Source organism: Hemicordylus capensis, chromosome 6, assembly GCF_027244095.1.
Source record: "Hemicordylus capensis ecotype Gifberg chromosome 6, rHemCap1.1.pri, whole genome shotgun sequence".
Classification (NCBI taxonomy): Eukaryota; Metazoa; Chordata; class Lepidosauria; order Squamata; family Cordylidae; genus Hemicordylus; species Hemicordylus capensis.
The window spans coordinates 25,919,354-25,936,716 of record NC_069662.1 but is presented as its reverse complement, the minus strand read 5'-3'; the positions used below and the strand labels follow the sequence as shown (position 1 = coordinate 25,936,716).

The 17,363-nt window shown below is 40.3% G+C and overlaps 1 protein-coding gene across 1 annotated transcript; it reads right to left on the bottom strand.

The window, feature by feature from the left end:
- LOC128330980 (vomeronasal type-2 receptor 26-like) lies at positions 1 to 16,969 on the bottom strand. The gene is made up of 6 exons (XM_053264349.1): positions 16,824 to 16,969; positions 13,996 to 14,287; positions 7,498 to 8,355; positions 4,302 to 4,529; positions 2,913 to 3,039; positions 1 to 905 (listed from the first exon to the last, which is right to left on the bottom strand). The coding sequence occupies exons 1-6, from the start codon at positions 16,967 to 16,969 to the stop codon at positions 1 to 3; spliced, it is 2,556 nt and encodes an 851-aa protein (XP_053120324.1).
- Positions 16,970 to 17,363: the final 394 nt, after the last annotated feature.

Below are 17,363 nucleotides of genomic sequence, written 5' to 3'. Positions count from 1 at the left end.
TCACAAACCCTTTCTTCTTATTAGCTGTTCCCTGTTGTTCAGTTGAGGTTTCAACACTATAATGTAACATTTAGGAGAAAAGATACAACCCAGCAACCCAGCACTGGAGGCTAAGATAGAAAAGATTTCTACAGCGACCATATATTTTCCTTTAGTGCTCAGGTAGGTTGGAATGAAGGATAACCACACGCTACAAAACACCAACATGCTGAATGTTATGAACTTGGCTTCATTGAAACTGTCAGGCAGCTTCCTGGCAAGAAAAGCTACAGTGAAACTAAAAAGAGCCAAGAAGCCCATATAGGCCAAGACAAAGTAAAGGAAAATTGCAGAGCCCTCATTACATTCCAGTACAATTTTGTCATCCACTGAATGCTTGTCAACATCTGGGTAAGGGGGAGAGATTGCCAGCCAAACAGCACAAATGCCTGCTTGAATAAAGGAGCAGGAAGTAACAGTAGAATTGGCCAATCTTTTCCCCACCCATTTCCTCATTCTTGATCCTGGCCTGGTGGCCATGAATGCCAGGACCACCGTGATGGTTTTTGCCAGCACACAAGAAAGAGCTACCGAGAAGATGATGCCAAAAGCAGTTTGTCGAATAAGGCATGTCACCTTCTCAGGATGGCCGATGAACAGCAAAGCGCAAAGGAAGCAGAGCAGGAGGGAGACCAGGAGAGTGTAGGTGAGGTTCCTGTTGTTGGCTCTGACAATGGGAGTGTTATGGTGCTTCATAAATGTTCCTAGCACCAGAACTGTGATGAAAGAAAAGGAAAAAGTGAAACTGGCTAAAGTGAGGCCCAAAGGTTCTCCGAAAGATAAGAAGCTTATTTCCTTTGGAATACATAAATCCTGCTTTCTGTTTGGATAATTTTCATCTGTGCATTTATCACAGTCATTCATGTCTGTGGGGGGAAATAAAATAAAATATGGTTCACTCTTAATAACATATCTAACCTACCAGCATCTAGTAAAATATTCTCCACCTAAATCAGGGCAACCATTCAGTCCTCATCCTCTAATACAGAACTGGTGAGTGGGTGATGTTAAAAGATTCTTCACACAATGAACATTCTTTGCAATGTAAAGGTCTCTGGTTGCTTTCAGTTTTCCATGTCTTCCAGAGGAACTCTGCTTTCACTCACAAGGGGACCAAGGACAAAATTTAAATCCTAGAATCTCATTCATTCATTTGGAAATCATACCAACTACTCAGAGGCGTATCTAGGGAAAATAACTCCTAGCTTATGAACTTGGCTTCATTGAAACTGTCAGGGAAAGAAAATATGGTTCACTCTTAATAACGTGTCAGATCAACCAGCATCTAGTAAAATATTATCCACCTAAATCAGGGCAACCGTTCAGTCCTCATTCTCTAATATATAACAGGTGAGTGGGTGATGTTAAAAGATTCTTCACACAATGAACATTCTTTGCAATGTAAAGGTCTCTGGTTGCTTTTCAGTTTTCCATGTCTTCCAGATGAACTCTGCTTTGACTCACAAGGGGACCGAGGAACAAATTTAAATCCCTATCATTCATTCATTCATTCATTCGGAATTCATACCAACTATCTTAGTGTAATTGGCACATGACACTTGGCAGTTGGCACTTTCCAATGACAGTAAAAACAAACAGAAGAAACGAAGGTGTGCAATGAATCCTCATAGGAATTCATTATGAGTAAAAGTTATTATACACCAAAAACCCCAAGTACTTGAAAAATAGTGACCAAACATTTTGGTCTATAACTACACTTCTACAAGGGCTAAACCTAAGAGGGGGTTTTTTTTGGTTTTTTTTTTTTGTTTTGTTTTAAAGCTGGGGGTCCATGTTAGGATTAGAGAAAGGGCAACTTTGAATCCCCATTATTTCCTATGATGGAAATATACAATATCCATAAAGATAAAATAAATCATTAAAATCAACCAAATGGCCCTCTGCCTTCCAATGTGGGTTTCAGATGGAACCCATGGGGACCTACCCACCACCCAAATATGGTGTTCCTAGGACCTTTAGAAGAGGGCCAAATTGATCCATTCCATCCTTATCCTCTAATATATAACTGGTGAATGGGTGTTGTGAAAAGATTCTTCACACAATGAACATTCTTTGCAATGTAAAGGTCTCTGGTTGCTTTTGAGTTTTCCATTTACTCAAAAGTGGAACAAGGAACAAATTTAAAACCCTGTCATCCATCCATTCATTCATTCTGAATTCATACCAACTAGCTTTCATTTCCCATGCAGAGGGCAAATAATTTTTTTAAAAAATTTCATGATGAAAATTCAAGCTTTAGTACTATTTGCATTGTTCAGCATTTCCCACTGGACACAGAAGGAACAAATTGTGGTCTAATCATCTGTGAACATAAAGAGTCATTACAGTATTACAACAGCATTTTGAGCGGTGTCTTTGACCTCTAGTGCCAAAAGTGCATAGCATTTTAACATTTCTTCATTTTTACCAGTCTGCTTCTTATGAATGTTGAAACACAAAGGAATTCCCTACAATCTCATGAATGTTGGGGTGACTTATCTGTAAAGTTCTTTACAATAATGAGGACTGATGGTTTGTAGGACAAACCAGGCTATTTGGATTAGATTCAGAAACAATCTGACTGCCAAAGTAAAGTTTTCATCACATAGGTACCTGGGAACTACCTTCAAAAAAAAAGAGTACCCTCTGACAAAGGAGCAAAACCACCACAAAGTGGTGCCACAACTCTCTTCATGGAAAGTCAGTAAAATGAGTATTATGATCAATGTAACTAGCAACCTGGTTTCAAGATGAATCAAGATGGTCATATACTTTACGACTTTTCCTCCTGTGGACAGGGATCTGAAAGGATAATAATGTGGGTATCAAGAGATCTTCTCTGAGAATATATTCCACAAATGTATATTACTTACCCTTCTGGTTTGAAATCTTCCCTTCTGGACAAGAAATGCAATCATAGCAACAAAATGGTTGCCCCTCCCTCATTTTCTTCCTGGAACCAGGATGGCAACTCTCACTACATAGGGAAAGAGGCCGTGTCTAATTCATGAATCAAAGAGGACAATTAGAATCATGAGAATAAAGAACTTGGAAGCCTTCATATTCTGCAGCATCTTTATATTTTACCAAATAATATGGGAACCAATATTCCTTGGCTTGCTCCTATGCCAGCATTTTAATAGTGGAAATGCTGGGATTATGTGTGTGGGGCCATTCATGAGGGCTGATTTCAATGGTCTTCTTGTCATTTGACTGGAAAAGGAGGGTGATTGTCAACCAAGTGGAAATAATGAGCATGATGCTCAAGGTTGACTCAGCCTTCCATCCTTCCGAGGTCGGTAAAATGAGTACCCAGAATGTTGGGGGCAATATGCTAAATCATTGTAAACCGCTTAGAGAGCTCTGGCTATAGAGCGGTATATAAATGTAAGTGCTATTGCTATTGCTATTGCTATGATACTTGCCACCCTTATAGTTCTTGGCAACCTCATAGTCCCAGACTGTTATTGCCCTTAAAGCAAGTAAAAAGAAAAAAGGTTCTACCACTACAAGACTCGACATTTTGTTGCTGAAAATTATGACATTAGTTGAGCTAATAATTTGAAAATAGCTGTGCATGATCTGCTAGATATGTTCTACAAATGTGCTTATTTCAAAGTGATCTATTAAAAATTGCCACAGGTGTAGCAAGTTAAATAATGCAGAAAACCAACAAATTGACCCATTTCTCCCCAAAGTGTATTTGTCCTCCCTGCATCCACAGTATTGCTAGTTCTAGGAGTCCCAGCTCAAAATGGGGAAGGATGCATGTTTGGCACCAGCAAAGATGATGCCTTTGGTGTCTATGTGAGTGCATGGAGGAAAAGTTGTAAGTGAGAACAATTTGTGACTTATGCACATTGCTACTGATCACATGGCACATCTGTTAAGGCATCCGTCTGCCTTTGTGGAACTAGTGCCAGTCTGAGATAGCTGTAACTATCTTGACCAGTAAGCATTTTGACTGTCAAATATTTTAAATAAGAACAGAAATATAATAAATGTTGCTGAATGACCATACCTTTGGATGTATTGTGTACCACATTCAGTAACAATGTTTCAACAAGGGCATAGCTGTGAATGCACGTTTTCACACATTTATGGAACCAGGCATCAGAACCTACCCCATAACTCTGGATGATTTTGAAAAATTCAGTAGGATAAGATAATTGGTTCCATTCTTGCTGTTCAGAAATACCATCAATTGATATTTAATGTTCATTAATAATGGAAACACTTAAGTAATGACAATGGCATCCTACCTGATTGAAGAATCTGTGCCATGTTATGGCCCCCTCATTGATGGTGAATGCTTGTTCTGGAGGGGCCTGGGGATCCATCCTCCCAACTTTCACTGTTTGAAAAGAATGGTTTGAAAAAATAACCCAGTTGATCACATCCAATCCAGCTACTATCTCCCCATTCTGGTCAAAGGAAACCTCTTCGCCTGCACTGTTGTTAAATGAGACACCTTTCAGAAAGTGATGGATCTAGATGGAAAAGGAAAAGGCAAGATATAAGTGAATGTCACCAATGCCACATATCACAAACATCTGCCTTGGATAGATGCAGTTCTAATTTTTATTTGCACAACACTGCCACAAGCAGACCAAGAGCAGAAGAGATTGTGTTTTTTTTGAGCATCCACTTAGACACGTAGCCTTCTTCCATGTGTCCATCTTTATTTGTTACATTTGTGCAGCATTATTTATTTATTTATTTATTTGAATATTTCTATTCCACCCAAAACTTGCATCTCTGGTGGTTTACAATTAAATTCACTAAAAACTTTAAATTAATTAAACAATTAAAATCATTTAAACATTTAAATCATTTAAAACCCAACATTACAAATATTAAAGCTATACATCTAATTTAAAGCCTGGGTTAATAAATATTTCTACAGTGACCTTTTAAAGGTTTCCAGAAATGGGGAGACTCTTATCTAAAAAATGAGCACATTCCCAAATACAGGGGCTGCAACAAAGAAGACCCCTTCCCGAGTAGCCACCAAACAGGTTGGCGGCAACCACAGATGAACCTCTCCAGATGATCCTAACAGGTGGTGGGGCTCAGGGTGAAGAAGACATTCTCTTAAATACCCAGGACCTGAGCAGTTTAGGGCTTTATATGTAATAACCAGCTGCTTGTATTTTGCCTGGAAATGTATCAGCAACCTTTAAACACAGGAGTAATATGGTCTTTCCAAGATGACCCAGAGACCAACCTGGCTGCCGCATCCTGGATCAACTGCATTAGTCTGGATGTATAGCTATTGTTTGAGTGGGTGTATTCTAAGTAATATTGTAAATAATAATAACATATTTATATTAAATATATAAAACACAGTAATCATGTTTTAAACATCCAATAATCCTTCTTCAGTCCATGAACTCCTCTCTGTTCTTAATTTTTTAGTCTCTTTTCCTTAACAAAAGTAAGCTCATGAGATCACCCAACAGTGTGTGTGTGTGTGTGTGTGTGTGTGTGTGTGTGTGTGTGTGTGTGTGTGCCTTTTAACTCTGGAATGCCTGGGCCAATATGAATCAAACGGGACAGTTATAGGAACACATAGGGGCACATAGAGATACCTGAACAATGTAGCTTGTGATGATATCATCCGCCTCAATTCAATTTGGTGGATGCGTGAATGTTTGAGGCACACATGGGCTAACTTGTGAACCACCTAACCAATTTGAATCCAATTTGCTACAACTGTAGTGGCACATAGGGACACCTCAATGGCTTAGTTTGTAATGATGTCATTCATGATGATGCAGGATGGTGGACATGTGAACATTTGAGGTACAGGTGGGCTAACCTGTGGACCACCTAACTGATTTGAACCAAATTGGGAACAGTTGTAGGACACATAGGGACACCTCAGTGGTGTAATTTGTGGTGATGTCATCCATTCCAATTCAAAATGGCAGATGCATGAATGTTTGTGGCACAAGTGGGATAACTTGTGAAATGCCTAAGTGATTTGAACCAAATTTGGTATAGTTGTAGGACACATAGGGACACTTCATTGATATAGTTTGTGATGATGACATCCACCTCAATTCAAGATAGTAGATGCATGAAAGTTGAGATGATAACATGGAGATGATAATTATCAATTAAAATTTTAGTGAAAGGAGAGTCGGCAGATTAGTTCTGATGAGAATGTCTTGTTTTCAAATGATGTTCATAGTTAATTTAAAATGAAGAATCACACAGTAACAGAGATGAGAACTCTTTACCAGTATTAGTATAGTAACTTTTTTAAAAAGGTGACATGGTGCTGTTGACTAAAGAATCAATGTAGTTTCTGCTTCATCCTTACTGCTTGCTTGCTTGATGAAGTGCCATCAAGTTGGTGTCAACTCTTAGCGACTACATAAATAGATTCTCTCCAGGATGATCTTTCTGCTTGCCTGGGTGATAAGTTTTGATTACCTCTCTGTCCCCCAGAAGTCCTCTGTGCCATCCAAGAATATGTCCCTGATAGCTGCATGACCCCAGTGGTATAGAGTACTTGTGTGTAGGGAAGGGGAGCTCATCAACATTCCCATACACAAATGAATACCAGTTAGTTGAACTCATCAGTAGTACCAAAATATCTCACATGGCTCTAGCACTACTTAAGTTAGGATATTGACTAATCAGACCTGTTGATAGCTGTTGTAATATGAATGAAAACATGAAAACATGATTGCATTCTTAAAATGGAAATTTGGATGGCTAATAAATATAAAAATGCTCACCGGATTTTGTTTTCTTTAAAAGCAACGTTAGCACATACTTGTCCATGGATAGGAGCATTTGGATACATATAAAAAGATGGGGGCAGGGGAAGCAAAGGTATTTACAATGGGCCAAAGATAAACTGCTTCTGTGTGAAAAAGAGTTTCTTGAGGGATTTAATTATTCTCTGCCTGTATGCTGTACCTCTAACCTTTAAATCTTTCTGCTTATTAAAGTATTTTATCTGATATTGTTCAACCTTTTTGTAAAAATAATGTAAGAAGAGGAAAAAATGGTTCTGAAATATGAACCTAAGATGCCAGATTCCTGGAGCAGAAATTCACAAGCAGAAGGGAAGCAAAAAAAAAACAACGGAGATGCCTCAGTTAAACTTCACTAATGAGAACCTGTTCTTTAATAGTAAAGAAAGCCAAAGTGAATGATGGGGAGAAAGAATGATGCAAAATATCAGAAAAAGAAATGGCAGGAGGGAATGGATACTCGGCAAATTTTAACATATTCTATACTGTGTATATTGTGTGCTGAAAGAAAACCACAAGGGAAACACACAATGCCACTTGAAATATGATCAATTCTCTCATTTTTAGCTACAGAGAAGAACAGGGCATGGGGGGTATAGGAAGAATATCTAGAGACACTGTTAGGCAGATTGTGACCCATAGTGACACCCATTTACAGGATATGCTCCTACATCAGTTGGTTGATTACCTGCCAGAACTGTTCATTCTGAAGCTTGAATTCTCCCTTCATCTTTACTCTGTGTTGATGTCTAGACTTGAACAAGGCATGTAAAGCATGGGCCACAGTATAGGCAGCATTGTAGATGTTATAACTGTGGCCAGTCATGCTCATTTCAAAAATTGACCCAGGAAGGCTCTCCAGCTTCTCCTCCCCTGTGCAAAGATTCCCCTCCACCTCATCCAAAATTGAACCTGGGAATATGCAACTAAACACTCGTTCCCAAAATTCCTGGATAAAACCATCCCCCGTTGTGATGGTTGGGTTTCTGCTCTCAAGAAATTGGTGGAATGCTGGTAGATCATTGGTGTGAATTGTGAAGGATAGTGCTCCATGGTATATTTCTCCATCCCAAGTCTTTAGGAAGGCAAATGATGCAGGTATTATCTGGACTGTTCCTATCCATACTTTACCTTTTGGTGCATTTGTTGCAAGCACTACTTCTGATAAATATGTTGCAAAACTAAAAAATGCCATAGAATAAGATTCACCATAGGCCACTAGCACATTGGCTTTGCTCTTCATTACTCTTTCATGTATTTTTGCCCCATCTTTCATCTTGTTCAGAAGGTCAGAGAGAAATGTAATTTGTAGAATTCTTTCTATGAACTCAATGCAAATACCACTGTGGGAAAACACTCGAAACACAGACTGCACAAATTTTTCTCCATTTTCATTGTCCATAACAAGGACCCCAATCCATGTCCAGCCGAAGTGCAGAAGTAAAGAGTGAATCCCCCGATACTGATGTTCTTCATTTGGGAACATCTGATAGAATGGAAGACCTGGGGTTTTATCATTCATCACCGGAGCAGGACCGTGGGTGAGCTAAAGAGAAAAATGACCATATTTATGTAGCACTTCCAAATGGTAAATCGCTTTGCATACACAGCCTAACCTGATTCATGAACTCCTTACAGCCTACCACATCTCTCGCCCTCTGCCTTGCAGCTGCTGTGGACTTGGAAGGAACTCCAAACCTGTTCTGGAGCAGTTGTACAAGTGGCACGACTAACACTATTGCAGTAGTGCTGTTTTTGCACCTGCTGCTTCAGAACAGTGTTGGGGCTCCTTCTGAGTTTGCATTAACTACAGTGAGGAACATTCCACAGGCAGTATGCTGTGTATCATGTCAGCCACTGTCAGTGATCCTCAAAATGAATGTATTAAAAAATGGAATTCATGTATTCCTATATTACCAGTAGACAATGAAGAACACAGTAGGCTTATTCACATGATGGTTTACTTTCAGGAACTGTGCATACTTTCAATTTTCAGTTGTGTGTATGTTAAAAGCTAGCTCAGAGTAGGAGAAAGTTATTGTCTGGGAAGTGGGTACACATCTCTTTTGAACCTCCCTCAGGCTTTCAATATTATCGAACATTGTATCCTTCTCGATAACTTGGGGAAATTTGGCAGTAAATGGTACCCCTCTGCAGTGGTTCTGTTCCTATCTCCCAAACAAATCACTTACCCCTCCTGCAACCTAGTGTTTAATTCATGTGGTACCAGAGGTTGAAGGGGCTGCCCTGCATTCAGACATACAGGCTTGGAAACCCCTGGCTCCTTCAACTCAAGGTGTTTGTTATGCATGAATTGGGCCTACAATAGCTTCAAAAGAACACGTTTTTGAATGTGTTGGGATGGGGATGTAGCCATGGGAAAGCAGCTTTGCCTGGTGCTGTACCACAAGCATAGATGGAAGCAGTGTGGAGGGGTGCCCATCCATGGAGGCTTTTGCCAAAGTGGCTGAAGCTGGTGTCTGCAGCCCTGTTCACCACCCATTGCTCTTGGCTGATTTTGCAACTCCAAGCCCTTTGCCCACTGGTGATGGGTCCTGTAGATTCTGAGACATTCCAGATTGAAGTGAGCAGCCTGCTTGGAGAGTTGCGTTGCCCATACCCTTCAATGATGATGGGGGATGTGACCACCAGACACAGCACCCCAGACTGCTTCCCCATCTCTTGTACTTTTTGAGTTCAGAACTCCTTGCAGCCTGGCTCCAAGCCTTGAAAAAGTCACATTCAGTGGAGGAAGAAGACAGAGCCAATTAAGCTGTTTGTGAACTCCAGCATATCTGCCAGGCCTTGGGAATGCCTCCCCCAGATCTCGGCAGCCCTGTCCATCAGCACATGGAAGACATTGAATCCAAGATTATGGAGGTGCTTTCCACAGCAGTGTCTAAACATGGAGAATGGTTATTTTATGCTTGTATTTTAAAACGTTTTATTCATTTTTTAAAATATTTTAGTTTTGAGCCAAATTGCCACCAGACTTGACCTTTCCATTCTGAATGGCTCATTTGAAAAAGACCACCCTGCCGAATTTACTTATCTCGCCGGCACTGGAATGAGCCTGACTGATTATTTCATTACATCAGGGAACCTGCTTCCTGTAGTGGAGGGATTGGAGGTTGTTCCTATATTTGATAGTGAACATCTCCCTATCTCGCTACTTCTAAAACCACTCACCCATCAGTCACACATTGAGAATCATCACAATTCCTCCATATCTTCATTGGAGCGAACATATTGCCATGCAAAATGATCACCACGGCTGGATTGAGTGCTACGAGATCTACTTGCCTCTGATCTTTTGCAGTCTATCTACTCATCTATACTTAACAATGATATTACCACTACGCCTCTGGAGTCATACAAAGCACTAGTTCGGTAACTACAGCAGCTCCTCACTCGTAGAACGCATGAGCTGCGTGTCCTGCATCAACCGCCTTCCAAGCAGTGGTTTGACAAGGATTGTGTGAATGCCAAAAAAGCCCTTGCCAATACTTATTAAGTCTGCACATCCAGCTCTGGTTTGAGGGCTGCACAGAATATGCTTCAGCAGAAAAAACAGTATAAACTTCTGTTGGTCAGCAAGAAAAAAGAGGCCATGAACGAGGCCTGGACAGAATTAATCCCACTAGATCCAGGGACCCGGACACGTTTTGGCATCTCACAAAGTCTTCTCTGAGCTATGAGCCAAATCATCTGGACTGTCACATTCATCCACGGATCTGGGAGAAACACTGGAAGAATCTTTTATTCAAAGATTCCACTGCCACCTACAGAGATTCCCCTAGTGCCATTGAGGACACTCTGGCATGGGCTCCGGTGTCAGCCTCAGAGAATCACAGTCTTGTTGCCCAACTGAAGCCAGGAAGGGCTCCAGGTGAGGACCTCATTCCATCAGATGCTGTTAAAAAACAATCTATAATGGTGGACCCATATCTTGGCATCACTCTTTTTGTTCATCGACATGAATGGCCAAATCCCCAAGGATTGGGGGGTAGCAATTATTGTCCCCATCTTTAAAAGGGGCAAGAGGGATGATCCTGCCAATTACAGACCTATCAGTCTATTCAATACCATTAGTAAACTTTATGCAAGACATCTTTATGGGAAACTTAGGGATTGGCTGGAACAGGAAAAACTCCTTGCCAAGGAACAAGCAGGCTTTTGGCAGGGGCGCTTCACTATTGATCAATACCTAGTTCTACAGCACCTCATTGAGAAATACTTCTCCTGTAGGGCGACTTCTCTATATGCTGCCTTTATTGATCTCAAGGCAGATTTTGACTCCATCTCACGTGTTAAATTATGGGAGAAGCTGGAGGCCTCCATCATTAACCAGTGCCTGCTATATCTCATTCGATCTCTGCACCAAGACACTTCACTCAAGGTGAGATGTAGTCCACAAGGTCACCTTACAAGTGCTGTTCTAACATAGAAGGGCGACAAGCAAGGATGCATGTTGGCCCTGCTCCTTTTCAATTTCTATATCAACTCAATTGTGGACCAGCTCAGCAATACTGATTTTCACCCTCCAATGCTAGTGGGAATACATATAGCCACCTTACTATATGTGGATGATGCAGCCGCACTCTCAAGGACTCCCGTTGAACTCAAAAGAGCATTGAGGGTCCTGATGCTGCACTGTAAGGTAGATCAATGATCACAAAACTAAAATCATCGCCTTTGCTACGAGGCCCAAGATCCACTCGTGGAGGATTGAGGGACATAAGATTGAACAAGTGGCTCATTTTAAGTACCTGGGCGTAGTCATTCATTCTGGTGGCTCTAGAAAAGCCCATGGAGAACATGTGGCCTTAAATGCACAGAAACGCTCCTCCGCCATCCTTCAATTCATGCGTACAAGAGGAGGCCACTATTTTCCCGCAACTCCTGAACTGTTTCAAGTCAAGTCATTACCTCGACTCCTCTGTGGCGCACAACTGGGTCCTTTCCCCAATATTGTGACCCTGGAACATGTACAATCCAAGTTCCTGAGGGCAACACTCTGTGCACCAAGATGTGTCTCCAATGACACCCTATGACTGGAGACAAGCCAGATCAAAATTGAGGCTAGGGTACGGATGGCCACTCTCTCCTATTGTCTTAGACTATCCTTTTGCCCAATTGGTCTTGCCCCTTTAACCCTGCATGATGATTATCAACCTAGTTGGGCCCAGGCAACTGAGGCGAAATTTGCTTCCCTGGGTCTCTCCCCACTCACCCTGCTCAACATGGGCTATGATCAGGCAAAAGCAACTATTAAGCAGCGCATTGCAGACATTGAGCGCCAAATGGACCTCAGTACTGTCTCAAAATTTTATATCAGTGAGGAGCTTAGATATACTGCCTCTCCTGCAGCATATCCCATTCATTTGGAGGTCCCAAACCACAGAAGTGAGTTTAGTTTGGCTCGCTGCCATGGTCTCCCTTCAGCAGTGCTAGAGGGCCGTTACAGAAAGATCCCACTTGCAGAGTGATTATGTCTCTGTGGTTCAGAATAGATCTAAATTATTGAGAATTTCCTTCTATACTGCCTGTTTTATAGAGACGATCATGTCACCCTCGTTCTCCCATTTCTAAGCAAGTTCCCGGGATATTTGAGACAATTCGACAGCTTTCTGTTGCTTTCCTCACTCAAACCCTGCCATTACACATAGTGTTGCCAGGTTCTGTGCAGCTGCAATAAGCATCCGTCGAAGGATGATAGGCTCTGAGTCCCCTTAATCTAATTCTTGTTGACTCAGGATTAACCTTGCACTTGCGCATGCCTCCATACCTATTATTTTATTGCATTGTACTGCATTTTATGACTTTTAAACATAATAGTAATAGTATTATTATTATTTTATTCATTTTCATTTTTAGTATTTTAGTACTTTTAGCTTTTTTGGTACTCGTATTTTTTAACATGTAACCACCCTCAAACATTTTCACTATTATTGTTTTAATGTTAATATGCATCATCATATATGTAACCACCTTGTACTTCCACTTTTATTTACTCATATTTGTTAGCATGTACTTTTATGCTAGTCTTTGACTGTAATAAAAGATGATGATGATGATGATGATATTTAGCTTAAAATTTTAATTGTGTATTTTTATAGTCTTGTTTTGATTTTTCTGTGTGAACTGCCTTAGCTTGTTTTAATGAAAGGCAGTATGAAAATTTAAAAATAAATAAATAAACAAACAAACAAATAATATTCATGTATTTCTGCATTCAGAACATGTGAATGGCATTGCACAAATGAAAGCGAAATATCTCCCCTCACTCCATAAAGAAAATGATTATGGATTAACTACATACATATATACATACATGTTCACACAGCATCCCTTTCTCGAAACTACAATTTAGTAATATTAGGACCAGGTTCAAATTGGAGGGATGCTCTGCAAGAAGCATTCTGGTACAATAAGATGCAATAAAACACAATAAAGCACTGTCTGAGAATATATCAATAAGATTACAGTAGAGTTTCTGAGCCTTTTGGTTAGAGATATAAATATGTATTTTCCACAAATGTATGGAATATACAGAATCTGTGGAAACTGCCACCTTTAATAAAAATCCTATTTAATCTGTTGGCGATTCAGAGGTGACTGCAACCATGTGCACCATGATGAATATAGCCATGGGAGGAACTAAGAAACATCCCTTCCCACAATTCCTCATGCAGCATTATATTTGGGCTTTAGGACTGGGAAATATGGTAAGCTTCTATGTCCAATTGCAACATTAAAAAAAAACCCAACCAAGAACAGGCACACCTATTTCAAAAGAAGTGGAGTGGAGGCAGTTGGATAGGATCTCTTGGCATCAACCGTGGGTCCCACAGAATGCTTGGGCATCATTAGCTGCTCTCAAAAGCCCTGTGCCAATGCTTGTCAGAAAAACTGAAATACCTCTTCAGGTCTCATCATATTATCTAATTGTCTTAAACTGTTGGTGAACCATTAACACTGAATTTCTAAGACCATCTACTTACTTAAAATGCACCTGTTTTGTATACAAAGCAAAAAATAAATAAATCTAATACTGAATTTCTAAGATCATCTACTTACTTAAAATGCGCCTGTTTTGTATACAAAGCAAAAAAAATCTCATATAGAAGGACAAAGGAAGTTTACATTTACTTGTAGAAATCCATATTCCAAACACAAATCCTACCTGTGCAATTTTGTAAATATCCAAGATGGTTGCCACATGAAGGGAAATGAGGGGATCCAGTCCACCAATGACTGCAATCAGGTTATTCTGGGTATCACACAGGTAATTGGGGACAAATCTCTCCAATGAGGATGCAAGTAGGAGTGTTGCATGGTAGGTCCACTTGGCATTGAAATAGCTGTCATAGATGCGGAAACCCAAAGTGACATTGGGTAAGATTTCAGGGTTTTCATTGATCTCCTTTACTGCAAATGCCAAAGCCAGGATGTGCTGGTAATTCTTCGGCAGTACACTAGAGTGAAAGTTGCATTCTTCATCAGAATGATAGGCAAACCTTTGTTATTGCTTTGTTAGTGTGTTGTGGATCTTTCTCCTTTATTATTGATCATTCTCTCTCCTAGCAAAGTCAATGGCTACAGTACATTGGTCGGTTGCAAAAGGGGTAACAGTCTAAAATATATATACAAAGTCGTCACCAACAACAGCCTCTGGAGGAATGCTGTGCTGAGGCTGGATAGCAACAGTTGATCTCCCCCTGCTTTATATAAGAGAATCACCATTTTAAAAGTGTTTCTTTGATCAGTTAACAAGTTAAAGTGGCATTTCTAACTACAAATAGAAGGATAAAAGAACACACTGAACCATAAGGGAAGCGTCAAGCACATTCAAAGCTAAGCCAAACAAAGAAGGGAATATAATTCACAAATATGTTCACCTCCACCCCACATTTTTTTTTAATATTATCTGGAACTCTTTTTAATATTTGTGCAAGAAGAAAAAGCATGCATTGCAGCCCTATTAGCACATTTGCTCTGAAAAGTGATTGTTACCACACTTCATAACTATCTATGCTTTGGCTTAAACTGGGGATATTAACCTAAATTGGGTGCAAATGTGCACACAGCCATTTTATATTTACCTGGACACAGGTAAAGACAACTATAATGTCAGGGAACCCAGAATGGAGCAATGGTGTCAGAACAGGTTCCTTGAGAACAGAGGCTGAGTTTATTACGGGGGGGGGGAATTACAAGATAAAGCAGTAGTTAGTAATTTCCCAGGCAGCCAATGACAGAGACTCTGACTAGAAGAGGCTAGAGCCTTAAGAAAAGCACCAAATTGACTCAGATACACACTTCAGAGAATCTTAGCCTAGAGGGATTCGTCATAGTGGACAGAGCGGAGGGGACAATAGGCAGAGAGAGAGAGAGAGAGATACAATCATATACCTATTACCTATCCTATCCTAGGCTGTTCTGTGGGGTTGAACAGCAAGGATCAAGAAGATGCTGATGTCCTCTTCTGGGAGGAAGAGAAGGCCTTTTGTTGCAGGGAAGGAAACCAAATCTGTGAGACGTCTGGCTCAGGAAAAAAGGCAGTGTGTCCACCAGTTGCCAAGGTCTGTTCATTGTGTTACACTGAGGCATCTCAGGAGAGCGGTAGCCAGGACCCATGCGAGAGAAAGGCATCTCTGTGATGGGCATGTGTAGGAGAGGTACCTCTGAAACTATGTCATTCCAAGAGTGGCCTTTTGGAGCCATACACCCATATACAGGGAAGGAAGCAATGGAAGCAGAATGTACAAAGCATGGGTGCTGTAAACACTAACATGTCCCTGTGAAATGAATAGGTGTGAGCCCAGGCCAGCAATAATTTTTAATTTTGCTACACAAGATTATGCCCCTGTGAGTACTGCCAACTTCCCCATTAAAACATTAATAGTGAAAAGGCAAAGACAGAAGAGAATAAAAAGGAAAAAGGGATACTAATTATAAGAAGTGGGGTAATGTTTTCATGCCCTCCTGTCAAGGGGTGACAAGCAGCAACTCACTATTTCTGAGTTTGGTACAAGAACATTGTAAATAATCAAGATGCTACAGAAATGTACCCCATATGCCATAGTGAACTGAACAAAACTTTCATGGAGTAATAAGACAACTTCTTTATTAGTAGATTTCTGTCTCCAGTTTTCAACCACATATAACCCCAAGGGGAAAAATGTGGAAGTGAACAGGCTGTAGCTTGAGGTAGAGCATATGCATTGGTGATAAATAGTCCTAGAATCCATTTTCAGCATCTCCTGATAGAGGCCTCCACCACGAACCTTGGAAAGGGGCTTCCAATTTGAGCTAGAAAGACCAGTACTTTCAATTTATATATGGCAGCTGCATATAATGCTTCAGAGGTCCTGAGCTGATCTTCCAGTTTGAGTAAACACTCCAGAGCTTAATAGGCCAAAGATCAAAACAATATAAGACAGCTGCATATAATTCTTCAAGGGTTTTGAAGACCCTTAGGAAATTTAATAGAAGCAAAAGTAATGTTGCTAAGAGCAGAACAAATGAGAGATATATCCCTCTAAATCTGTAGTGCTAAGGAATGAGACAAACATAATCAGTTCACAATTCTTTGAAATGCTATGTCCTACAGAAGACAAAAGTGGTTTGCTATTTCCAGGACAGAGAAAGTATATTGAATGTCACCATTACAGATTTACTATAAAAAATTAGTATTTACTGTACATTTTTACTATATAAAATAGAAATTATGTATTTACTATATAAAACTGCAAAATTAAAGCAGGAAAGGGAATACAGGAGCATATTCAGAGAGGAACCCATAAGATGAGAGAATCTTAGTGCGGCACTGAAAATGATAGAAAGAAAAAAATCGGAAACCGAAGCTAGAGAGTGGGCGCCCCCACCAAAAATAAAATATCCATAAAGCCATTGCTTATGTGCTGTTAGCACTGATCATACAGTGTCCAAAACTGAAAGGAACGAAACATGGAAATGCAGCCAACCTTTAAAAAAAATCTAACTGCTTACACAAGTTCATTCAGCAATGGGGGTGGAGGTCCTTCCGTGAATTCTATTAAGTTGGAGGCAATGAAAATCTGAGAAGTGATGCCACCAATGATGAGCGCTCCAGACTGAAGATACTCATGAGGTGGAGAATGTGGATTGTTTACCATGCATTTGATAATGTGCACCTTGCATGCCATAGGTGGAAGCAGGACCAAAAGTAATATCATCATCCTGAGCAGAAATCTCCCTAGAAAGAGATTCACATTTTCTTCCATTTTCTTCTATCAAAAGGCTATCTCCTATCTCAGAAGGCTGGTATCTGTGATCACCTATTAGATTCATGTCACTAGATCTCGCTCTTGATCTTTCAGAGTATATCTACAGTTCCCCCCCCCCCGAACCAGTTCTTCATTGGGAAAGTCGTCCTCAGACAAATCTCATAGCAGATTTTACAGGCATTAGAATTAATTACAGACTATGTGATAATTAAAGGGAAGGAAGACACCAATTAAAAGTTGGAGATTCCCTGTGGAATTGCTGAAACAAAGATGTTTTTAGCAT

Excerpts from the sequence above, each read along its gene's own strand:
- LOC128330980 (XM_053264349.1), bottom strand. The coding sequence starts at position 16,969 with ATGGTAAACAATCCACATTCTCCACCTCATGAGTATCTTCAGTCTGGA. Across the intron at positions 14,288-16,823 it reads CCATTGCTGAATGAACTTGT|TGTACTGCCGAAGAATTACC; the intron begins GTAAGCAGTTAG and ends CTTTCACTCTAG. Across the intron at positions 8,356-13,995 it reads ATATTTACAAAATTGCACAG|CTCACCCACGGTCCTGCTCC; the intron begins GTAGGATTTGTG and ends TTTTCTCTTTAG.